At 46.4% G+C, this 26,531-nt stretch overlaps 1 protein-coding gene across 2 annotated transcripts in view; it reads left to right on the forward strand.

Annotated features, from left to right (window-relative positions):
- IPO11 (importin 11) overlaps positions 1–26,531 on the forward strand; it is a 326,013-nt gene that overhangs the window by 193,542 nt on the left and 105,940 nt on the right. For both annotated transcript variants that reach the window (XM_068108036.2, XM_078773404.1), the window contains exons 16-18: positions 17,499–17,625; positions 18,061–18,094; positions 18,249–18,289. In XM_068108036.2, coding sequence (XP_067964137.1) covers positions 17,499–17,625; positions 18,061–18,094; positions 18,249–18,289 — 202 coding nt within the window. The remainder of the gene's footprint in view (positions 1–17,498; positions 17,626–18,060; positions 18,095–18,248; positions 18,290–26,531) is intronic.

Here is a 26,531-nt window from a genome sequence, read left to right on the forward strand (position 1 = left end):
TGCAGCTCCCTCTGTGCACACCTTACATTTGAATGTAGCTGCCACACTGGTAAATGACCCTCTTAGACCACTACATTTTTGATGAACCCACTCAGCGCACATTGTACATTGAATGGAGTTCACTCCGACACCCTTCCTGCACACAGCACACGGCCACTTACCAGTTCTTTCCACCTCACCACATGCTTTACCACTTGCCATCACCTTCGTCTTTCCGATATTCACCTTCAGACCTTTTGTCTCCATACATTCCTTCCACTTGTTCATCTTTTCCTTCAGTCCATCCATACTTTCCGCAATCAACACCAGATCATCTGCATACAACAACTCCCACGGTAAACCCTCCTTTATGTTCTGAGCCAGCACCTCCATCACAGCTACAAATAGTAGTGGACTTAGTACCAACCCCTGATGCACTCCCACCTTCACCTCAAACTCACCACTGTTCCCGTCCTTCGTCCTTACAGCTGTGCGCGCTCTTTTGTACATTGCCATCACTACTCTGATCAACCATTCCTCCACTCCTAACTTCCTCAATGCCCATGTCAATACTTTGCGTGGAACCCTATCGAATGCTTTCTCCAGATCAACAAACCCAAAAAACAACTTCTTCCTCTTCTCCATGTACTTCTCCTGCAACTGCTTCACAATGAAAAGCGCATCTGTCGTTCCTCTTCCTGGCATAAATCCAAACTGCATTTCGTCGATCTTCACTTTCTTCCTTATCCTCCTCTCCAACACCCTTTCCAATACCTTCATTCCATGCTCCAATAACTTTATCGCTCGGTACGAGCCACACTCCAGAGGGTCACCTTTCCCCTTGTATAGAGGGACAAGGGTACTCAGTTCCCAATCCACTGGAATGCGGCCTTCTTTCACCACCAGATTACAGATCTCTGTCATTCTCTTCACACCCCAGCTTCCTGCTGCCTTCAACATATCTCCCACAACTCCCGTCGGCCCTCCCGCTTTTCCACTCTTCATTGCTTTTATCGCTTCCTCAACTTCCTTCTCAGTTATATTCTCTGCCGGTCCTAAAACTGGGTTACTCTCTATGTTGCCATCCCATTCATTCTCTGTATTCAACAGCATTTCCATATATCTTTTCCATCTTCCTTTAATTCCATCTGGGTCGACAACGATTTGTCCCACTTCATCCTTCAAGCAACTCACCCCCATCACATCACACCTCTCTTTCGCTATGTGCTTTGCAATCCTGAATACTGCTTTCTGACCCTCACCTTTGTGTCCCGGAGGTGCCCCCTATCTCGCCTACGCACCATCAGGTAATCAACGGTTGTCGTCGACCCACCTGACGTGTCTGTAACAAGCTTATTATCCTCTTTCTGGAACTGAGTATTACAAATCAACAATTCAGCTCCATCAGCAAACTCCAAAATCCTTTCACCTTCTCCATTTCTCACATCATATCCGTAACCCCCATGAACTCCCTCAAAACCATCCATACTCCTTCCCACATGTCCATTCAGGTCTCCTCCCACCACAACAACTCCTCATCTTTCACGTTTTCCATCAGCTTCTCTATCGCACACCAGAACTTGTCCTTCTCTTCATTGCTTCGACCAACCTGCGGAGCATATCCCGAGATGACATTCACCAAGAGCTTTCCAATCATCATTTTCACCATCATCAACCTATCACTCACTCTAGTCACACTCACCACACTGTCTACAAACTCCTCAGAAAACAGGACACCAACACCATTCACGCCCTCCGGGCACCCTTGCCACACAAACTTGTATTTCTGTCCCTGCCTACCCTTCACCATTCTCACACCACTTCCCTGCCATCTCGTCTCTTGCACACAACATATGTCCACTCTTCTTCTGACCAATACTTCCACCACTTCTCCTGATCTCCCTGTCATTGTCCCTACATTCCATGTCCCAAACCTCAGAAACCGATCTCCACTTCGGGCTACACCCTGCCCATATGTACTTGTAATTGTCATGGTTCTCTTTTTGAGGCAATGTTTTTATGGCTTGATGCTGGATGCCCTTCCTGACGCCAACCCTCTTAGTCGTCTTTTACGACACGCAGGGATACGGTGTACCTATTCTGACCAGGGTACACACTGGGAAACGTTTAAAACATGGAAATTCTGGGGGGGGGGGGGGGGTGCGTGAGCATCACGGCTGCGGTTTAAGCATATTCCAACAATATCCAAACAGAACCATGAAAAACAATCTGGGAAAAGTCTCCAAGCGAGAACGTGGATTTGAGAAGGAAGGTGCAGAGGCGGAAGAGAAACGAGATACAGGGGGCGGGGCACAAGCCGAGACGAGGAGGAGAGCGAACAAGCACGTGTCTGGGAGGAGAGAAAGAATCAATAAAGAATTCTTTGTCTAGGGAGGTGAGGTGAGGTGGAGAAAATAAAATAAAAGAAACAAGCAATACAGCGAAGGAAATAACCCAAACCGACAAAACACCGACGGGGGGGGAGGGAAGCCCCAAGTTACCAGGCCGCGCACGAGGTACGACTCAGAAAACGATTAACTACACACAAGTTTGTACGAATTACAAACCAATACCAACCAGAAACACACAATTCAACAGTACACAGCAAAATAACCAGTGGAAATTTGACAAAGACAAGAATGGGAAAACACTTAAACTTCGATGCCGTGGAGAGCTCGAAGTACGCTTCACTCGCCCGAGGAACCGGAAACCAAATATATGGTTTCGAAACCAAAGCGATAAAAGCAATGAAGGGTAGAAAAGCGGGAGGGCCGACGGGAGTTGTGGGAGATATGTTGAAGGCAGCAGGAAGTTGGGGTGTGAAGAGAATGACAGAGATCTGTAATCTGGTGGTGAAAGAAGGACGCATTCCAGTGGATTGGGAACTAAGTACCCTCGTCCCTCTAGGGGAAAGGTGACCCTCTGGAGTGTGGCTCGTACTGAGCGATAAAGTTATTGGAGCATGGAATGAAGGTATTGGAAAGGGTGTTGGAGAGGAGGATAAGGAAGAAAGTGAAGATCGACGAAATGCAGTTTGGATTTATGCCAGGAAGAGGAACGACAGACGCGCTTTTCATTGTGAGGCAGTTGCAGGAGAAGTACATGGAGAAGAGGAAGAAGTTGTTTCTTGGGTTTGTTGATCTGGAGAAAGCATTCAATAGGGTTCCACGCAAAGTATTGACATGGGCATTGAGGAAGTTAGGAGTGGAGGAATGGTTGATCAGAGTAGTGATGGCAATGTACAAAAGAGCGCGCACAGCTGTAAGGACGAAGGACGGGAACAGTGGTGAGTTTGAGGTGAAGGTGGGAGTGCATCAGGGGTCGGTACTAAGTCCACTACTATTTGTAGCTGTGATGGAGGTGCTGGCTCAGAACGTAAAGGAGGGTTTACCGTGGGAGTTGTTGTTTGCAGATGATCTGGTGTTGATTGCGGAAAGTATGGATGGACTGAAGGAAAAGATGAACAAGTGGAAGGAATGTATGGAGACAAAAGGTCTAAAGGTGAATATCGGAAAGACGAAGGTGATGGCAAGTGGTAAAGCATGTGGTGAGGTGGAAAGAACTGGGAAGTGGCCCTGTGCTGTCTGTAGGAAGGGTGTCGGAGTGAACTCCATTCAATGTACAATGTGCGCTGAATGGGTTCATCAAAAATGTAGTGGTCTGAGAGGGTCATTAACCAGTGTGGCAGCTACATTCAAATGTAAGGTGTGCACAGGGGGAGCTGCAGATGGAGGAAATGTTGAGTTGGATCTTGGAGACGGCGTGAAGCTGGAAGGTGTGAAAACATTTTGCTACCTCGGAGACATGCTGAATGGAGAAGGTGGATCAGACTCGGCAATGGTTGCTCGAGTGAGATGTGCATGGAAGAAGTTTCGGGAACTGAGTGGCGTGCTGATGATGAGGGGAGTGTCGTTGAAGCTGAAGGGAAAAGTGTATGCTGCATGTGTGAGAAGTGTTATGATTTATGGGAGCGAGACATGGGTAATGAATGTCGAGCAGCAACGAAGGTTGGAAAGGGTGGAAATGCGAATGGTTCGACGGATGTGCGGAGTATCGTTGAGAGAGAGGAAGACAAATGATGAATTGCGAAAGATGATGGGAATAGAGCCTGTGATTGATGCTGTGAAGAGGAACAGGTTGAGATGGTTTGGTCATGTGTTGAGGAAGGATGAAAGTGACTGGTTGAGAAGAGTGATGGAAATGAATGTAGAAGGAAGTAGAGGACGGGGAAGACCGAGAAAGACTTGGCTAAAGATGGTGGAAGAAGAAATGCAGGCAAGGGGGTTAACCAGGAGAGATGCAGAAAATAGGGCAAAATGGAGAAGATTGTCATGGGGACCGCAAGGCTAACCCCCGCTCTAGTAGGGAAAATGGCCTTAAAATGCATGTTGTTGTTGTTGTTGCTGCAACATTTTCTTTGTGAAAAAAATGAAGGGGTCTGAATACTTTCTGAATGCACTGTATATATGTGTGTATATGTATGTATATATATATGTATGTATATGTATGTGTATATATATATATATATATATATATATATATATATATATATATATATGTATATATATGTATGTATATGTATGTATATGTATATATATGTATGTATATGTATGTATATGTATATATATGTATGTATATGTATATATATATGTATGTATATGTATGTATATATATATATATATGTATGTATATGTATGTATATATATATGTATGTATATGTATGTATATATATATGTATGTATATGTATGTATATATATATATATGTATGTATATGTATGTATATATATATGTATGTATATATATGTATGTATATATATGTATGTATATATACATATGTATGTTTATATATATATATATATTGCGCATTTGAGAATCCTGTGTCATGTTTGTAAATATCACCCTCTGTAAATAGTGTTGTAATTCTTGTAAATACCTCCGTTAAGTGTAAAGATCATAGGTCGTCCCCTTAGTTAATCCATCGCATGCACGTAGGCCACCATATACCCTTCTAAATAGTTATTTCCTAATTATGTGTATTAGTTTAAGGCTGTGTTTCCCACTAGTTGACTCTGCATTGCACCGAATTGAAATAAGATAGATTCCCTTTCATTGCCAAAAACCTCCATTGCCAACCGCATTACCAACTGCATTTGCCGCCATTACGCACGCGGCCAGCTCGGAGAAGAAAGGCGTGTCTCCACCTCGTCATAGGAAGGAGGAGTGAGCCAGCCCCGATCAACCAACCAAGCACGAGGGGTTTGGCTTGAGAAGGCGGAGAAAGAACGATCGGGCAGTTTCGCGAGCGTTCCAGGGTGTGGCGATATAGAACCCGTCACCCGGAGCCTCCCACCGCAGTCCACCGAGAGAGTGGAGTTGAGTTCAGTGGAGGAGGAGCAGCGGAGTTGAGTCCAGTGGAGGAGTGAGCACTGAGAGAGTGGAGTGAACCAACCGCAGCTTTGAGACCACTGTAGTCCGGCCTCCTTGTGACACGCAGCTTCGACCCGCTGCTAAGCGGGAACCAGATTGCTGTGGCATCGGTGGCCGTCGAGGTCGAGCCCGACGTCCCGGGCGGGAGCAAAACTCCAGCTGAACCTTCCGCCCCTTCCAGCCATTCGTTCCTGTCATTCCTATCATCATTCCCCGTGTGAGTCAGATTGTCGTCCGTCCTTTATGTTGTCTGGGGTATAAGTTAAGCCTGTTTAGATAAGTTAGTATTGCACTGTGTCTTCTGATCCTTCCATCCTTCTGTCTTTATTTTCGTATCTTTCCTTCTCCTTGGTTCCTTTGATTGTGTAAATATTAGTAATAAATTATATTTGTTCTTCCTACCTTGCCTTCTTTCCTTTACATCCGTTTAGTTTTAGTGATTTCCCCATTGGATACCTGTGGCACGATTTGGCCAACGTTTAGAATCGGGTCTAGTTTCTGTTAATGGTTCGTGCCGCGGCTGCTAATCCGCTCGGCAATTAACATCTTGTCCGCGGTCGCGAACGAGGTTGCTCACCTGCCTCTCCGGAGGGAGCTGGGCAACTTCAGGACTCACGTCGGTCAGTCGCACACAAGGGGATTAATCCCCCCTTTTTAAGGGGAAAAAAGGCCGACGTTGAGATCCGTAACAATATATATATATATATTGTTACGGACCGCGGACAAGATGTTGTTTGCCGAGCGGATGGCGCCGCGGTCGAACAGTTACCCCGACTAACCCGATTTCTCAACGTTGGCCAAAATCGCACCACAGATATTCATTGGGGAAAAGACTAAAGCGAAGGATGTGAAGAAGAAGAAAGACAAAGGGTAAGGAATACAAATATAATTTATTTACTATATACAACCAAAAGTAACCAAGGAGAAGGAAGGATAATAAAATAATTTACAGAAGATATTAGAGACACAGTGCAATGCTAGCTTACCTACAGTCTTAATTAACCCAGGACAGAACAAACAAAAGACAGACTCATGCGGGGAATGATGACAGGAATGGCAGGAGGTGGATGGCTGGAGGGGGAGGAAGGTTCAGCTGGACCCGCAGCACGGTCGGGTCGGGGATTAGCAGCCGCCGCCCTTTATCGATCAGCTCGTTTAACAGCCGCCGTTCCTTCGCGGCCCTGCTCAAAACTGCCGTCAAGGCCCCCAAGCTGCTGTGGCTGAAGCTGCTGTGGCTGCTGCTGCTGTGGCTGCTGCTGCTGTGGCTGCTGCTGCTGTGGCTGCTGCTGCTGTGGCTGAAGCTGCTCTTGTAGGGATCCCTTACTCAACTCCTCTCGTACTCAGTCCAACCACACTTTCACTTCTTGCGCGCGCGCTTTTATGGTGCCTCAGGCGATCAAGCCGCCGGCCTTCAGGACACGCCCATTGGTCAGCTCGCCTCGGCCCTGATTGGTCGGCACGGCCCTCTGGCTCCGCCCTTGATGACGATGGGCGGGCACGCCCTTCTTCCCAGAGCTGAGCACATGCTCAATGGCGGCTGTTGTAGTTGGCAGTAGAAGTTTTGGGAGTGGGAATGGGGCATGAAAGGGAATCTATCTTATTTCACTTGGTGCAATGGAGTGTCATTTTAATGGAAGACAAAGCCTTAACCTAATACACAGAATAAGGAAATAAACTACTGAACAGGGATATTATAGTGTCCTTCATGTATGCTTTATGGAACTAACTACGGGAACGCCCCTTTGACCTTTATACAACCACAAACGGAGGGAGGAGGGGCGATATTTTCAACAACCTTTTACAACAACAATAAAAAAAAAACCATTCTCATATCCACAACAATATATATATATATTGTTACGGACCGCGGACAAGATGTTGTTTGGCCGAGCGGATGGCACCGCGGCCCTAACAGTTACCCCGACTAACCCGATTCCTGAACGTTGGCCGAATCGCGCCACAGATATTCAATGGGGAAAAGACTAAAGCGAAGGATGTGAAGAAGAAGAAAGACAAAGGGTAAGGAATACAAATATAATTTATTACTATGTACAGGATTGAAAGAAACCAAGGAAGAAGGAAAGATAAGAAAATAATTTACAGAAGAACTCAGAGACACAGTGCAACGCTAGCTTACCTACAGTCTTAATTAAACCCAGGACAGAACAAACAAAAGACAGACTCACGTGGGGGATGATGATAGGAATGGCAGGAGGTGGATGGCTGGAGGTGGAGGAAGGGTCAGGTCCCTGCAAACGGCAGGGCTGGAGGTGACAGCTCCGACTCTTCGTGTTCTTGGCGGGAAAACCTCAGTGGCGTCGACGCAACTCTTGGTGTCCCTTTTTGTGCTCCTCCTCAACTCAACACTCACAATGCTTGCTGTCTTTCTTGGCTTCACTCTGCCTCACTCCGCCTCACTTCTCTTTACTTCTCCCACTCTCTTTTGTAACCAACTCTCTTTCCGCCACCAACCAACGTTCTGACGCGCCTTTCTTTGCACGTCTCTCGCTTGGTCCAACCACGCTCGCTTAGTCCAACCACAACTAGGCTCTTGCGCGCGCGCTTTTATAGTGCCTCAGGCGATCAAGCGGCTAGTGTCCAGGACACACCCATCGGTCAGCTCGCCTCGGCCCTGATTGGTCGGCACGGCCCTCTGGCTCCGCCCTTGATGACGATGGGCGGGCACGCCCTTCTTCCCCGAGCTGAGCACATGCTTAGTGGTGGTTTTGGGGCGAAATCAACAACCCACAGCTGTAGCAAACCTGGCAAACTGCCCAGTGCAGTTGGCAATGGAGGCTTGGAGGGGATGTAGCTGGCAATTGAGGCTTGGCAATGACGCAGTTGGAAATGGAGGTTTTGGGAATGGGAATGAAAGGGGATCTTTCTTATTTCACTTGGTGCAATGGAGTGTCATCTTAATGGAAGACAAGGCCTTACCCTAATACACATAATAAGGAAATAAACTACTGAACAGGGATATTATGGTGTCCTTCATGTATGCTTTATGGAACTAACTACGGGAACGCCCTTTGACCTTTATACAACACTGGAGTAAGGAGGGCGATATTTTACAACAATTTACACTACAACAACAACAAAGAAAAAACATTCTCATATCCACAACACTGCACCCTCCTCCTCTTAGGCACGTCCCGGGCCTATAACTTTAACTTTTAGTGTGGCACGTAGGTGTAGTTCCCTCTACATTTAACCTGACCCTGAGTGCGACAGTTTTAAAACATAAATAAATATGTTCCGCTGCTCCATTGCATCCTGCCTAACAGATGCACGCCCACAGCTAACCGAATTGCGGAATGGTCTTCAAACTATACATGGACGGTGGGGAGCATTATTTACAATGACGTTACTTTATTTACAAAACTAACCCAGGACCTGTGATTGTTCTTTCTGGGGGGGGAGACAGTCTGCTCTGCATCAATGCACCATGAAAGCACCCAAAAACGCACCAATACACCCTCAAGCACCAATCGGTGCACAGTCATTACTGTTCATGAATAAAAAATAAAACCAACAAACCCTTGGTGGTGTCTTGCTCTTCGGCTCCCTGTGCTGGCTATTGCTTTCTTCCAGATGTTGTCATCTTCTTTGCTGGCGGCCTATTTGCAATAAAACTTGCACCCAACGTGTCCATTTTTATTTATTTATGGCCCACAGGGCCGACTAGTGTGGTTCACCTGTGGGGCATCGGTGCCCTGTGGCCAAGGTCCGCCAGCAAGATATCGGGCCTTCATGGCCGGTTCCAGCAGAGGGGCCATGCCCCAACCCATGGGGTCCATAAGTGGTGCTCAGCCACAGACGTGGTGGTGCATCGATGCAGACAGCTGTGGTTGCGAGAGGTTCGGGCGCACAATGGCCGACTCACGCACGCTCCCCTCGGCGCCCAGTGGCGCACAGGTCCTCATGTGGGAGACAAAGGGGGGAAAAGACAGATGAGCGAGGGGTAAGGTCACAAGGGTACACATCAATACAGGCAATGCAAGGCGAAGTGCGTACGGAGAGCGAAGTGAGAAAGCTCGTCCCGACCATACGTCACCCCCCCTGTCACCTACTCTACCCTTGCCCTTACCCCATATTTACAACAATCTACACATTTACAAATCCGTCACTACCGTCACATCTTCCCCCTATTTCCCCTATACCAAATTCGTCTCCACAATCCCTCTAACCAAAATTTGCCATCACCCAATTCATCATCAATCCTCATAAGGAGGGAGAGATGGAACAACAAGCACAATGTCACACCCACGTCATGATGCGTCTCACATTCCAAACATCTGCACAATAAAAATAATAAAACATGGCATGGTGTGGAGTTACTTCACCTCAGGTGAGTGGATGCAGATGGTGCGAGGAGATTCTTAATCCTAACTATCCTCTAAATGACATTAACACACTTTTACACTACCCGGGGTCTTTCCCTGGGTTCTAAAAACCAATTCCCATTGACGAAACTGTGGTGCTTCTCAATTTGGGGTCTCACTCCCCCGATTCATCTCCCTGTGCCCTTGCACAATTTCCGGGCTGGGTCGTGTAGCTCTCCCAGCAGGTCTACCCACCTGCACACCTCCACCACTGCAGTTGCCACCCGAGCTTACCTAGCTCCTCACCCTAACCTATCTAATTGGGGAAGGCCCCTCCTGGCTCTGTCACCCCTCGGTGCCCTCTGGCACTGGGCTACCCGGGTCCGTCCTCCGGATCCTCGGGCCCCATCCACAGCAACTCAACCGGCTCCCAGAGCCCACCTGCGGCCTCACCTGGCCGACATCCTCACAGTGGTGGAGTGCCCAAACCAACTACACACACTAACAGGCTACACGTCCAGCCATTTCCACGTCACTAATGCACCCATCCAAACTCCATTCCTGTGCAACTACCCGCACCACAGATGCCAATATCCAACCACAATTTACCTGTACCCTCTACCTAACACTTACACTACCCTCCCCGGGTATTCGTGATGGGGGTCCACTCTTCCCCCATTCACACCTCCGCACCATCCACTCCACTCCACAGTTTCCATCATACTCACTCCACGACCATCCATTCGAATACTCCATATACTCCAGATATCCCACACTCCATGTATTCCACACTCCATGTATTCCACACTCCATGTATTTCACAACCATTCTCCATTCACCTGCAGTTGTGCACCTGTGCAATCACCTGCTGCCACCTGCACCCTCCTTCCTTCCTGGACCATTTGGTCAGCACAACTCACATCACTATCACTCACTCATACACTGCTCCATACACCTGTTCAGTTGCACACCTCTGCAATCACACCTTTTAACCACACACTTTTCACAATACACTTCTGAATACACCTCCAACACTCACACGGCATCATCTAATCTACCTGTTGCCCTGCTAACTTAGTGCTCCCCGTCTTCCCTTTAAACTAAGCACATACCACGTCATTATCATCCACTCTAATGTACTTGCGTCCCCACTACAGGTATCATTGTCACTACCTAATCTTATCGTTACCTAAGGTCATCTTCTCGGTCCCTATCATTATATCCTAACCCTCCCGGGCTAGTTTTCACTGCCATAAACCCCATAACTCTAGTGCTCCTTTGCCCCCGCTGTGAGAGATGGCAAAGTTGCCATCCCACCACATCGGGCATCTTCTACTATCAATTTTGCTCACCAAATTCAACAAATCAAAAATTTGCCAATCATCTGCCAATCACTCTACCAATCATCACTCTACCAATCCTTTGCCAATCATCAAATTTTGTTTTTCTAATTTCGGGTCCAAAACACTATCCTCATCATCACAGTCTACTCACTAGTGCCTCTCGGTGCGCCAATTCATCTCCAAAGCTCGGCTTCGCAAAGCCGAGCAATGAATGCGGGTTGCTTGGTGCCGGCGGTTGGATACGTCCGGCATTCGGTGCAGGGAAGGACGCTTACCCGGGCCGAGATCCCACGCACCACCTCGGCACGGAGCCATCCAATGGCCCGATCTCGACCTGCCGGAACGCCTCAACAAAAAGGGGTCGCCATGACGACCCTTCCTATCGGGCTGCCCGCTCGGCCTAGTGGAGCACGGACGCGGCCGTTCCGAGCGAGGCCCAGCGTGGATCGCGTACGGCGGTTCTTTCGAAACCGCCGCGGATCCCCGCGGCACGCATAGGTGCCCGGTTCGCACCGAAGGCCCGATTCGGCTATACGTCGCTCTAACCGCTAACCCGGTCACCGTCGATGCTCGACTTGCATGCTCACACCCCGCAGCCCGTTCCTTACTCATACATCCAGCCGTCTCCATGCTCTTTGTCATTGCACCTTCCCTGACACACCCAGGTACACTCATCCCGCTTACCGACTTTGTCACACACCTGACCACCGCACACCTTTGCACACACTCGTCGTTCGCACACCTCACCAACACACCTCTTCGCGCCCCCTCCTCGGTCACCTCCTCTGTGACAACCACAGGTGTGCTCTCACTTGCACACCCAACCACGTGCCTCACTACCAATTCCAGTGTGCATTCCCACACACGCTCTACCATTCCAGGTGTACATCCTCTCTCACCTGCCACAACCAACTCACGCTCCGTGTCACTCTTGCTACTTTCACCTCCACACTCGGTCGCGCACTCACCCTTACTTTTGACAGCGCACTCTTTCCTCATGCACCCGTCCGTTACACACCTTTCTCGCGCATCCTCTTGCGCACACTCTCCCGTTACATCCTCCGTAACACTCACCACTGGTGTGCACTCTTTCGTTACATCCTCTGTAACACTCCCCACTCCGCGCTTCCATGTGCCCCTCGCACACGCGCTACGACTAACTCACTCTCGACAGCACACTCACTCCTTGGCGCGCACTTTTTCCTCACACACCCCAGAGTCGGACATTCTCGCACACCTCCTCTTTCGCACTCCGTACCTGTCGCACACTTCACCAACGGCCTCTCACGAACACCCGGGTCCAAATCAACCCCCAAGCCGACTGAAGCTCCCCTCACATCATATACATTTCCGCGTATATCGCCACTCACCTTGGCACCTCGTCTCCGCACCTCCTTCGCCACCTGCAAACTCTTTATTTGGTTAGTGAGCAAATCATCATGATTTGAGCACCGACCTTGCACATACTCCATCACTTCCTCCTGTATTTCTCTCTTGGTTTCTGTCCGTCTCTTCTTAATTTACTCACCCCCTCTTCCACCTTCTCTAACTTTTGCTTCACCTCTTTTATTTCCCGGTGCGTCTCCTCAATTTCGTCCTCTAAGGCTACCTTGACCGTTTCTATGTGCGTCCTCACCTCCCGGTCCTTCGTCTCCATTACTTCTGTCACCTCGTTCAACCTCGTTGTCAGTCCCTCACGTACCATCTGACATTGCCTCTTCGTCGCTATCAAGTCGTCCTTGATGTCTCTTTGTGTCGCTTTTAACCCTCCTAGTACCGCAGTATTCCTTTGTACCTGCTCCACTAACTCCGTCTGTCCCACTGTCAGCTGTTCCACCTCCTGCGTCAGGTCCTCTATGCCCCCTTGTAACCTAGCCGTATTATTCCTCACCTCTTTCTCCATACGCTTCTCACCTCGCTTTACCTCCTCGCGTACCCCCGAGACCTCGCTTACACCTCGTCGTATCTCCTCCTTCATCTCCTCCATCTCTTTTGTAGATGCCACCCTCATCTGTCCAAATTCATCTCTCTGAGCATCCAATTTACCTTCTAACCCGATTTTCACCTCCTCTATCTGGTTCCCCATCTGTTTGATTTCCCGGGCGGATTGCTCCCCTATTTCCTGCAATTTGCCTTCCATCTTATCTTCTAGCCCCATTAACCCATTCTTCACCTCTTTTATCCCATTGTCTAACCCCTCAATTTTATTGTCTAAACCCTCAAATTTATTGTCTAACCCCTTTAAATTATTGTCTAACCCCTCAAATTTATTGTTCAACCCCTCTCTTAATTGCTCACTGTCAGCCCTCGCTTCGTCCCTCAATCGCTCACTATCAGCCCTCGCTTCATCTCTCAATCGCTCACTATCAGCCCTCACTTCGTCCCTTATTCGCTCACCCATTTTGTCCATAAGGGCCCCCATTTGTAGCAAAAAAAGGTTCGAATCCACCGGTGCTGCTACGGTCACGGGCGCCGCTAAATTTGGTGCCGCTACACCCGTGTGCGCGAGGACGCCATTTTGCGTGCCTGACACCTCCTCAACCACCTCCTCATTGCTCTCCTCCGTTTCCTCCCTGTGGTCCTGGATTACCCCTAACCCCTCTTCTAGTTCCCCCACCGGCATCCGATCGCCTTGACTAGCCATGGCGCGATTTCAAAATTCAGGTTTTTCTTTAAAACAAAACAAATTTCAGCAGCTCGTAATTTTGAGCGCGTTAAGCGCGCTTCAGGTCCAATCTCGCTCCCGACACCAATTGTTACGGACCGCGGACAAGATGTTGTTTGGCCGAGCGGATGGCACCGCGGCCCTAACAGTTACCCCGACTAACCCGATTCCTGAACGTTGGCCGAATCGCGCCACAGATATTCAATGGGGAAAAGACTAAAGCAAAGGATGTGAAGAAGAAGAAAGACAAAGGGTAAGGAATACAAATATAATTTATTACTATGTACAGGATTGAAAGAAACCAAGGAAGAAGGAAAGATAAGAAAATAATTTACAGAAGAACTCAGAGACACAGTGCAACGCTAGCTTACCTACAGTCTTAATTAAACCCAGGACAGAACAAACAAAAGACAGACTCACGTGGGGGATGATGATAGGAATGGCAGGAGGTGGATGGCTGGAGGGGGAGGAAGGGTCAGGTCCCTGCAAACGGCAGGGCTGGAGGTGACAGCTCCGACTCCTCGCGTTCTTGGCGGGAAAACCTCGGTGGCGTCAACGCAACTCTTGGTGTCCCTTTTTGTGCTCCTCCTCAACTCAACCCTCACAAGGCTTGCTGTCTTTCTTGGCTTCACTCTGCCTCACTCCGCCGCACTTCTCTTTACTTCTCCCACTCTCTTTTGTAACCAACTCTCTTTCCGCCACCAACCACCAACCAACGTTCTGACGCGCCTTTCTTTGCACGTCTCTCGCTTGGTCCAACCACGCTCGCTTAGTCCAACCACAACTCGGCTCTTGCGCGCGCGCTTTTATAGCGCCTCAGGCGATCAAGCCGCTAGTGTCCAGGACACGCCCATCGGTCAGCTCGCCTCGGCCCTGATTGGTCGGCACGGCCCTCTGGCTCCGCCCTTGATGACGATGGGCGGGCACGCCCTTCTTCCCCGAGCTGAGCACATGCTTAGTGGTGGTTTTGGGGCGAAATCAACAACCCACAGCTGTAGCAAACCTGGCAAACTGCCCAGTACAGTTGGCAATGGAGGCTTGGAGGGGATGTAGCTGGCAATTGAGGCTTGGCAATGACGCAGTTGGAAATGGAGGTTTTGGGAATGGGAATGAAAGGGGATCTATCTTATTTCACTTGGTGCAATGGAGTGTCATCTTAATGGAAGACAAAGCCTTAACCTAATACACAGAATAAGGAAATAAACTACTGAACAGGGATATTATGGTGTCCTTCATGTATGCTTTATGGAACTAACTACGGGAACGCCCTTTGACCTTTATACAACACTGGAGTAAGGAGGGCGATATTTTACAACAATTTACACTACAACAAAAAAAAAAAAACCATTCTCATATCCACAATATATATATATATATATATATATTGTGGATATGAGAATGTTTTTTTTTATATGTGGATATATATATGTGGATATGAGATATATATATATATATATATATATATATATATATATATATATATATATATATATATATATATATATATATATACAGGGGGCTGCAAAAGTAGGTATACAGTAATGAAAAGAAAACGTGCGCACAAAACGTATTTTATTGATTATACAAGCATATCAATAATAACATATCAATAATAAACATATTAATCCCTCAAATGTTCAAACTGTTTGCCCCCGGCATTCACACACTCCACTAGTCGAGTGTGGACACCCATGCACACTCTGGCACAAAGGTCTTTATCAGCATCAATTTCCTGGCAAGCCTCCTGTATGAACTGAATCATGGCATCAACAGAACGTGGCTTGCGTGCCTACCTACCTCGTACATAATCATCCTTCATGAAGTGCTCACTGCAGACTCTGTGGTTGACAGTTGATGTCAGGGGCGGATCCAGGAATTTCAAGACGGTGGGGGGTGGGGGGGGTCATTGTGAGTGAACAGTTTGAACTTTTGAGGGATTAATATGTTTATTATTGATATGTTTATTATTGATATGTTATTATTGATATGCTTGTATAATCAATAAAATACGTTTTGTGCGCACGTTTTGTTTTTCATTACTGTATTCCTACTTTTGCAGCCCCCTGTATATATATACAGGGGACATATATATATATATATACAGTGGAACCTTGACTTACGAGTGCCCCAACTTACGAGTTTTTCGAGATACGAGCCGTCGCTCGGGCGGTTTATTGCTTTGAGATGCGAGCCGAGATCCGAGTTACGAGCTTTCGCCACCCGGTCACGTGGTTATCTTGCCGTGCACGTACAGTACGTATCTCTGTCGTATAGCGCTGCATTTTTTTTTTCGCATTTTGGTTATTTCGAGTTCACGCCGCCAGGTGGGTTCTGGTCACGTGGTTATCTTGCCGTGCAAGTACAGTACGTATCTCTGTCGTACAGCGCTGCATTTTTTTTTTTTTCGCATTTTGGTTATTTCGGAAAATTTCTTAGTTTTAACCATGGGGCCTAAGAAAGTGAGTGGCAAGTGCAGTGCTGAGAAGAAGAAGAGGATGATGTGCTTGGATATAAAACACGCAATCGTCGAAAAACATGAGCGAGGTGTCGAGGAGGACGTATATAACGGCAGAGGAGAAGAGCATGCCAGGCCACAACTTGTTCAGAATGCCGGCGATAGCTCGCCTTCTCTTTGTGGAAAACACGGTGAGATCCTTAACATCCAACAACTAATGGGACGCAAACGGGGCGCCCAGTTTAGCGGTACACACATTGATGAATCACCCTGCCTGTGATTCACCCATGACAGGTTATAGCTGGGTCGGGATTCAAACCCAGGCTGGACAGTTTAGACTTTAGAGTCAAGTGTGCGTACCTCCAGTCTAGGCCATCCTGCCAACTTGTATGCTGCATACAGGTGAAATATAAAGCGCGAGATATTTTTATATATACTGTATATTTAAAAAAAAATTGGTGTGGTTTTTGGCGGGCTGGAACGGATTAATAGCATTTCAATGCATTTCAATGGGGAAATTTGATTTGAGATACGAGCAATTTGAGTTACCAGCTCGGTCACGGAACGAATTAAACTCGTAAGTCAAGGTTCCACTGTATATATATATATTAAACCGCGAATACAGAAAATGTGAATGTAGAAAGCAGGTCACAGGTTATGAACCCGCGAATACACGGGGTCCGCGAATGTCGAGGTCCGACTGTATCGTAATACAACATATAGTTATTGGCCCTATCTCTCAATTCTAGAAATCAGGCCCATGTTAATTTTTTAATGACCTAAAAAATAATTGGTGGTTGAATTCAGTGACCAGATATGCAAATCCTCTTCAAATTTCAAGTAAATTGAATGAAAATTGAGGATTTTAGAAAATTGGCTTGTGTTGACCTTTTGGCCTATGTTGACCTTTTGGCCTTTGTTGACTTTTTGGCCTATGTTTCACTTGTTGGCCTATTTATTTTTGGCCTATGTTGACTTCAAAATAGTTGGTGGTTAAATTCAGTGAGGTGATATGAAAATCCTGTTCAAATTTCAAGTAATTCAGATGATAATTGACAATTTTAGAAATTTCGGCTTATGTTGACCTTTATGAACCGATCGCTTAACCCCGCTTTTCGATTTGTGGGTGCAGGTAACCAGTGTGATGTTTTGGAGGAAATTTATATGGCCAAAGTCATAATTTGAATGTTTGAACAAGGCCAATATCTCGTCAGCATTCTGTTTGATAATGTTTGTGGTCCGAAAGCATTGTCATAAAGAGTAGTATCATTTAGTGAAGCCCCATTCCTTGGTGCATGTGAAACAGATACAAGGTGATCAGGCGGCGTGTTACTTGGCTAATCGGACAGTGGTTGGCTGTCAAATTCAAAGCAGATCTACGGCCAATGCTCTACACAGTCCTGCTGTCCCTCCTGCAAGACCAGGACCTGGTTGTACGTATTGACGCCACTCTTGTGAGATTAATTCTATCTTTGTGAGTGGTGACCTCGGCCAATTTGTCCCATTAATCTTGTTAATTCCTAGGCTTTGCTGATATGTCCAGTCATCAGATACTGGTTAGCCCTGAGCATTAGCTCTTTGATCAATACAAAAAAAAAGAAACAACTTTCTTCCTCTTTTGCGGCTTGAAGCACAATCTTTTTGGCTGCAAATCAAGAGGTTCAAGGTGCCATCCTCGTATTTCTTTATATTTGGGATATGATGTAGGCAGGATAGGCCAAACTGCCTTTTTGCATTATTTTTCTTCTTGCTGAGCATAAAGTGTAGTTCATGAGTCATCCCCATGTTTATTAGATTAATTTCCAGAAACTAACTGAAGGACAATGATGATAAGCAATGTTATTTAAGTCCTGATCCCTTTTTTGTAGGTTTGTCTTGAAGCTGTGTCGACACTCAAGTTGGATATCCTTTGAAACTTGGATTTGCTTAATTTAACAGCTCTAGAAATTGCTGATTTGCACCTCACAATAATGATAACAGCAAAGCCTCAATCCAAAGTAACAATTCTGTATCCACAAGATTAATCCTTTGTCATTTTTCACTTGACTGCTCCCACCTGTGGATGATTTCGACTTCAAAACGGAACAGTTCACGCTGGTGAGTGCTGTTGTGAGGTGTCAAAATCCTGTTTCATTGTGCTCTTTACTGTTGTGAGTATGTGTTCCTGTTTGCTGTAATAATAATTTTTTTAAAGCTTTAAAAAACAAAAACAGGGGGATATTGTAATCGGCTCTGTCTGTCTGTCAGTCTGCCCAATGGTTAGGCAGAGATTCACCGAACTTGGTAGTTATGATTACCACATTTGCCCATGGGTGCAAGGCAGTATTATTTTTGGCCCTGCCCCCTCAGACAGGGTCAAAAGGTCAAATACCAAAAAATGCAATTTCGGGCACATTTTGAAACATTTGTAAGTGAAACTTTGCATATGCAATCAACATTGGAGGATGCATGCAATATGTAACGATTTTTTGATTTGACCTCCGGTTCATGCCCCAAGGGGTGGGTTTTTCACAGGGGTGAAAAAGGGGAATTTTTTTTTAAGTCTTGGTCGAAATGTATGCCATCTTTCAACTTTGCCTAAGATGGGATGCGTGGGGATTTGTGATGGTGCGCCATCGACTTCGCTTTCATCTTTTTTTATTTTGATGCGGTTGATTTTCCTTTACTACATTCAAACACTCCAAATAGTTTTTAATTCTACATCATGAATGACAATGTTTGTGTTTTTCTTTTTTTTTTTCTTTTACAATTTGAACCCTCTGTAATACAGAAAGGATTGTATTTTATAGTTAGTGGCATGGCAATTTGAACTCAACATGTTGCACATGCCTCGCACATGCCTCGCACTGGCAGCACTCATGTCGGTTTTGAATGAGTGTCGGTGTAATTGTGATGTGGTTGTGGTGTGGAAAGGTGTGATAGACTAGGCCAATTTTTCAGATATGGGTGTTGTAGTGTATGAGGCATTTTTGAGGAAAAGTTGGTAAACAGGCTTTTTAACTCTTTTAAGGTATGCTGAATCCAAATATGCTGTTTACCAGGCCAGCAATTGACTCATTCACCCTGAAAAATGCAAAACAAAACTCATACGCAAGTCGTGGAAAGAAAATATTTACATGGAGCACAGATCTATGAAACAATAAACACAGCTTATTGCTATTATTACTATTATTATTATTATTATTATTACTATTATTATTATATTGTCTAATTATATATATATATATATTGCATTTCTGGTCAGAATGGAGTCATTAATGCAACTGAAAAGGACCAGCAGCTGGTGTGTAGCATATGGAGACTGCATTATATGCCAGCAGAGTAAATCAGACAAACTTTTTGAAGCCACAGAAAAAGGACGATCGTCTCTTCGTGAAGCAACATCGGCATGCCACAAATTGAGACGAAAAGAATCGTGATGTGATTGATAGAATCACATTCGTGCTAAGTGCTGATTCTTCGCAGGTACTAGTGTGGCATAAATCATGTTATGCTTTGTACACAGACAAAGGAAAAATCAAATGCCTTGAACAATCAACCAGTACTGAGAGTGCTCCATCCTCAAGTTTCAAAGGTTCAACCACTGCAGAAGCTCGCAGTACTGCTACAAATTTACGCAGTTGCATGAAGGTCATGAACTGGAAAGCATGCATGTTCATTGTTCTGTCAAGACTCTGATTCGAAAGTAAAACTTTCTTCAGTAGCAACATTGAAAATGAGCAAGGAGATACTCGATTCTTCAAAATATGACCAGCAGCTTCATGTCCGTCTTGCTGGGGTACATGATCTAATAGCTGCTGAAGGGAAGTATCACCCCAAATTGTTACAAGCAGTTCTTGCGAACCACAACTAAAATGAAGGAAGAAGCACAGAACACTGATCTACCAATGATCTGGCTGACCAAAAAAACCACCTTTAGAGGCCATTTTTCCCCGCAGAGCAGGGGTTGGCCTTTTTCGGGCACCGTGGTCCCCTTTTCGAAGCAATGTTTTATGGCCGGATGCCCTTCCTGCCGCCAACCCTGTAAGTCACCTATTGCGACATACAGGGAATTACCAGTGAACTGGTACTCAATTTGCCGACTTCAGAAGGATGGGATGGCAAGCTGAGTCAACCCCCCTTGCGTTAATTCAGCGATCGACCGGGATTCGAACCCAGGATCCTAGGATACCAAGCCGGCACCCTAACCGCTAAGCCAACACCAGGCTTGGCTGAACAAGGAGTTGAAATATGCTGCCAGTCAAGGCCACGTACTATAACTTTCAGAAGTGTGGAATTGCTACTGTGAACTTGCCATTGAAGCTGGAGTGAATGTTCCACAATCTTTTGTCAGCCGTCGAATGACATTTGGAGAACGGCTTTCCACACACATCAGAGATATACACTACCTGACCAAAAGTATGTGGACACCCAAACATCACACATCTCATTCCAAAATCATGGGCATTAATATGGAGTTGGTCCCCCCTTTTCTGCTATAACAACCTCCACTCTTCTGAGAAGGCTTTCCCCTAGATGTTGGAACATTGCTGCGGGGATTTGCTTCCATTCATCCACCAGATCATTCGTGAGTTCGGGCACTGATGTTGGGCGATTAGGCCTGGCTCGCAGTCGGTGTTCCAATTCATCTCAAAGGTGTTTGATGGGGTTAAGGTCAGGGCTTTGTGCAGGCCAGTCAAGTTCCTCCACACCGATCTCGACAAACCATTTCTGTATGGACCTCGCTTTGTGCAGTCATGCTGAAACAGGAAAGGGCCTTCCCCAAACTGTTGCCACAAAGTTGGAAGCACACAATTGTCTAGAAGTGCGTTCCGCAACCTTTTTAGTCCAGAACCCAATAAAAAACCCAAGCATCCATTCGCGACCCATCGAACACCCCCCCCTCCCCCACCCCCCCCCCCCCCCCCCCCACAAACCGTCACGGAAATATCGATTGCTTATGACGTTAATCTCTTGGTAAGGGTTCGGTTCATCATCTTTGTACAGTGGTATAATTCGTAATTGAACAATAAAGCAAAGTGACGACAATCATACCAAACACTGTCCTTATTTTGTTGTTATTTTGTACGGATCTCCACGACCATGAGGAGAGAGAGAGCGAGAGACCACGTCCCCCTTGAGAATGAGCTGCGACTTCGATCACAGACACCGCCCACTTGATATTATTGTCAGCCAATCAGGCGTAAACTCCCTGCCTTGTTAGCAGCTTCTGAAGAGATGAATCCGCCTCTACGATGAATCCGGATGAAGATTTAATGAGGATGATGATGAAGATGAAGAAGATGATGAAGATGAAGATGAATCTCACAACATTCATTGGCAGTGTATCCTTTGTGAAATAAAATAACACTTTAATTATTAAAGTGACACGCCAAGATATGGTGTTTGAACTTTATTTTAATCTTCATCGTGAATAGATGATGAACTTAAAATGTAACATGAACTGATAAACAAAACAAGAATAACTTTTACTGAAATAACCCGATATGCATCTGAACTTATATCCAGGTTCAATGTTCCGTTATCATGAACAACATTAAATAAACACCAAGTAGCTGGCTTTGGTCAGTCCCTTCGACGGAAAAACAGCCGAACTCATTACTGACTTGCTGTTGTTCATCTCGTGTTCTTTCCGGAGAAAAAACTCCCGCGACTTGTTGACATGATCTCCATGTTTCTTCTTGAGGTGCCGTTTCAGCTTTTGGGGACTGAGGGACTCGTTGGCCAACACGTCAAGGCATATCACACACTGTGGTCGATGAACATTGTGCTTATCGATATTCAAGGTGAACCCATAGTTCAGGAACACAGGCTGATACCTTCCAGCCATGGCGAGTACCTTACACTCACAGCTCAATCTTTCGAATGAAAAGCAATGGACATTGGCGTGTCGGAAACTAAACGTATGATCTGACTGACCGGATGCACGCGCGGTACATCGCGGTACATCGGTACAGCGCTGTACATGAGTCCACACTATAAAGTTTGTGTCGGCGTTCGTTTGATCTCTGTTCTGTTCAGTCGGGAGAAGTAAATCGTCGATAAAGTTTTTTTCCCGCGATTTCTGAAACGATCGTGCGACCCATTGAAAATCCTTCACGACCCAAACATTGGGTCGCGACCCATAGGTTGCGGAACGTCAGTCTAGAATGTTATTGTATGCTGTAGCATTGATTTCCCTTCACTTGAACAAAGGGGCCTAGCCCGAACCATGAAAAACAGCCCCAGACCATTATTCCTCCTCCACAAAACTTTACAGTTGGCACTATGCATTCGGGCAGGTAGCGTTCTCCTGGCAAGCGCCAAACCCAGATTCGTCCGTCGGACTGCTAGATGGTGAAGCATGATTCATCACTCCAGAGAACGTATTTCCACTGCTCCAGAGTCCAATGGTGGTGAGCTTTACACCACTCCAGCCGACGCTTGGCATTGCGCATGGTGGTCTTAGGCTTGTGTGCCACTGCTCAGTCATGGAAACCCATTTCCTGAAGCTCCTGACGAACAGTTGTGGTGCTGACGTTGCTTCCAGAGGCAGTTTGGAACTCAGTAGTGAGTGTTGCAACCGAGGACAGACGATTTTTACGCGCTACACGCTTCAGCACTCGGCGGTCCCGTTCTGTGAGCTTGTGTGGCCTTCCATTTCACGGCTGAGCTTTTGTTGCTCCGAGACATACCACTTCACAATAACAGCACTTACAGTTGACCGGGGCAGCTCTAGCAGGGCAGAAATTTGACGAACTGACTTGTTGGAAAGGTGGCATCCTATCGCTGTGCCATGTTGAAAGTCACTGAGCTCTTCAGTACAGCCCATTCTACTGCCAATGTTTGTTTATGGAGATTGCATGGCTGTGTGCTTGATTTTATATACCTGTCAGCAATGGGTGTGGCTGAATCAGCCGAATCCACTAATTAGAAGGGGTGTCCGCATAGTTTTGGTCATGTCGTGTATATGACTTCATCGTACTACGTGACCAAGCTCCAGGTGATAGAAAAACTTTTTTGGTACCGAACAAATTTTCCCATGTACCTATCTCCAAAATGACAAGCCAGAATGACAAGGAAATAAACTCTGCAGTTCCACATTTTAAGGCAAACAATATGTTCTTGTCGATGGTTCACATTGCATTGAAATTACGATCTGATATACTGAGTCAACCATCTCATAAAGGTCTGTCTGTTTGCTAGGAAGATGCAATATCATGTGTACCAGAGAGCCTGTACATGTTCATATGTCTTCTTATTGGTGGACAATAAGTTTTTGAACACATGTCCTCGTCAGGTACAGATGATGGTGATGAACTATTACCAGAAGAAGAAGACACCTAAACGCCCAACAAAAGTACTGATGACTTTGATTCTGAAGTACAGTCTCGCGTTCTTAGTGTCTGTCAAGATTTAGTGTATATCACTTCTGGAGGCAAGAAGTGGACCCCCAAACATATTGTCCTTGCTAGCACTTTACACCAGGCAACACGCTCGAAGCATCTGGTACAGTTATTTCATAAGGCGGGACATACCCTGAGTTGTAGAGATGTCTTGCGGATAGACACTTCTTTAGCCGAAATTACACTGAGAAGCATTGATGAAACAAATGGTGCTGTTATACCTTCAAACCTAGTTCCAGGTAGATTTGTACATTTTACAGCAGGCAATATTGACATCAATGATGGTTCTCTAGATGGCCCGAACACATTTCATGCCACACAGTTTGCAGTCTGGCAGAGAAGACAATCAGCATCCCTTCTGTTGGAAGATATTAAACCAACAAGGAAGGCCAAACTGGATGTTCCTCAAGTTATGGAAGCATTAGTTCCTGTTCATATTGTTCTGAGCAAAACAGAACCAGAATATGAGAAAATCATACCTGACTGGTTCTCTGCACCAATTGAGTCATGTCCTGCAGCCATAAAAGCACAAGCGTTAGATGCAACTTTTGTACTTCATTGTCAAAATGAGGAACCTAAACCGACGTGGACAAGCTTCAATGAGAATTACAGTGAGAATGCCACAGAGAAAACGACTGTCGGTTACATGCCAATTGTACAATCCAGCACATGAAATCAACACCATGAACGCAGTTGTTAGACGCATCATTCATGTGGCGAATCCCCTACAACAGAAGCATGTTGTTTTAATGGTTGACCAAGCAATATTCCCTCTGCTTATGGAGCTGAGATGGAATGTTCCTGATTACAAAGACATTCTGATTCCATGGTGAGGTGGACTTCACACGAAAATGAATTTCCTCCAAGTTATTTGGCAACATATGCAAGACAGTGGCTTGTTAGTTTGGACAGAAAGTGGAATCTTGGGCCCAAACACTGCAGATGCAGTCATGGCTGGAAAGCAATATTCCAAGGGAGTTCGAGCACACAAGCTTATCGTCCAGGCATTGTGGCAAATACTGCTACCACAGCTCTACATATTGTTACGGACCGCGGATAAGGATGTTGATTTGCCGAGCGGATGGCACCGCGGCCGAACAGTTACCCCGACTAACCCGATTCCCGAACGTTGGCCGGATCGCGCCACAGATATTCAATAGGGAAAAGACAAAGGCGACACGCATGTGAAGAAGAAGAAGAAGACAAAAAGGTTGGCAATACTACTAAATTTATTCCTATTATATACATGCTCAAAGTAACCAAGGAGAAGGAAAGATAATAAAATAATGTACAGAAGATATTAGAGACACAGTGAAAATCGCTAGCTTACCTACAGTCTTAATTAACCCAGGGACAAGACACACAGAACAAACTCACGTACACAAAAGGATGGAAAGGCAGGAGGTGGATGGCTGGAGGGAGAGGAAGGTCCAACGGGTCCTGCAGCACGATCGGCGCGTTTCGCAGCTGCCGTTCCTTCGCGGCCCTGCTCAAAACTGCCGTCCTGGCCCCAAGCTGCTGTTGTTGCTGCTGTGGCTGTGTGGACGTCGCGTGCTCTTTTTAGGGCTCGTCTCTCTCGTCTTGTCCAAGCTCATCTGGTCCAACCACTCAACTCAACAACTTGCACGTCTCCCTGTCCAACTACTCCTCGGTTCTTGCGCACGCGCTTTTATAGCGACTCAGGCGATCAAGCCGCCGGCCTTCAGGACACGCCCATCGGTCAGCTCGCCTCGGCCCTGATTGGTCGGCACGGCCCTCTGGCTCCGCCCTTGATGACGATGGGCGGGCACGCCCTTCTTTCCCGAGCTGAGCACATGTTCAATGGTGGCTTTGGGGCGAAATCAGCAACCCACCGCTGTAACAAACCTGGCAAACTGCCCAGTGCGGTTGGCAATGGAGACTTGGAGGGGATGTAGCTGGAAATGGAGATTTTGGGAATGGGAATGAAAGGGAATCTATCTTGTTTCACTTGGTGCAATGGAGTGTCATCTTAATGGAAGACAAGGCCTTACCCTAATACACATAATAAAGATATAACTATCAACAAGGGGGAAATCTATGATTGGCTGACGTGATTGTTTATGACCTAATTATGGGACGCCCTTTGACCTTTATACAGAACTGGAGTAAGGAGGGTCCAGAATAAAGCAATAATAAAAAAAAACTCAATAAAAAAAACACAATCCTCATATCCACAACACTGCACCCTCCTCCTCTTAGGCACGTCCCGGGCCTATAACTTTAACTTAGTGTGACACGTAGGTGTAGTTCCCTCTACATTTAACCTGACCCTGAGTGCGACAGTTTTAAAACATAAATAAATATGTCCCGCTGCTCCATTGCACCCTACCTAACAGACTCACGCCCACAGCTAACCGAATTGTGGAATGGTCTTCAAACTATACATTTACGGTGGGGGCGCGATCATCCAATCATGTGGAATTCCTTGAACCGAAGGAGCCATTGCAAGGAGGAATGGACAGTTCGAACCGAAAATTTCCGCCCGTACAGGTACGGGTGGAAATGGTTCATGGCAGCCAGCATAGCCAATAACTCTTTGCGAGTAACACAATAATTTCGCTCGGGCCTACTTAAGGCCCGACTATAATAACCAATCACTCTCTCCACGCCCTCCTGTGTCTGAGACAAAACTGCGCCCAATCCTTACTGGCTCGCATCCGTGTCCAGGGTAAATGTCCCGTCACTAGTGGGGTAAGCTAGAAGGGGTGCGGATGTTAGACACCCCTTCAATTTTTGGAAGGCCTCGTGGCACTCCCGTGTCCAATTAAATCGCGTCCCCTTCTCCGTAAGCCGGTGGAGGGGACGGGTCAACTCCGCAAATTTCGCCACAAAGCGCCGGTAGTAGGAGCAGAGTCCCAAAAATCCCCGCACCTCCTTGATGGTACGTGGTGCGGGCCACTCCTCTACCGCTTTAATTTTGTCTGGGTCCGTTT

Source organism: Myxine glutinosa, chromosome 2, assembly GCF_964187855.1.
Source record: "Myxine glutinosa chromosome 2, kmMyxGlut1.1, whole genome shotgun sequence".
Classification (NCBI taxonomy): Eukaryota; Metazoa; Chordata; class Myxini; order Myxiniformes; family Myxinidae; genus Myxine; species Myxine glutinosa.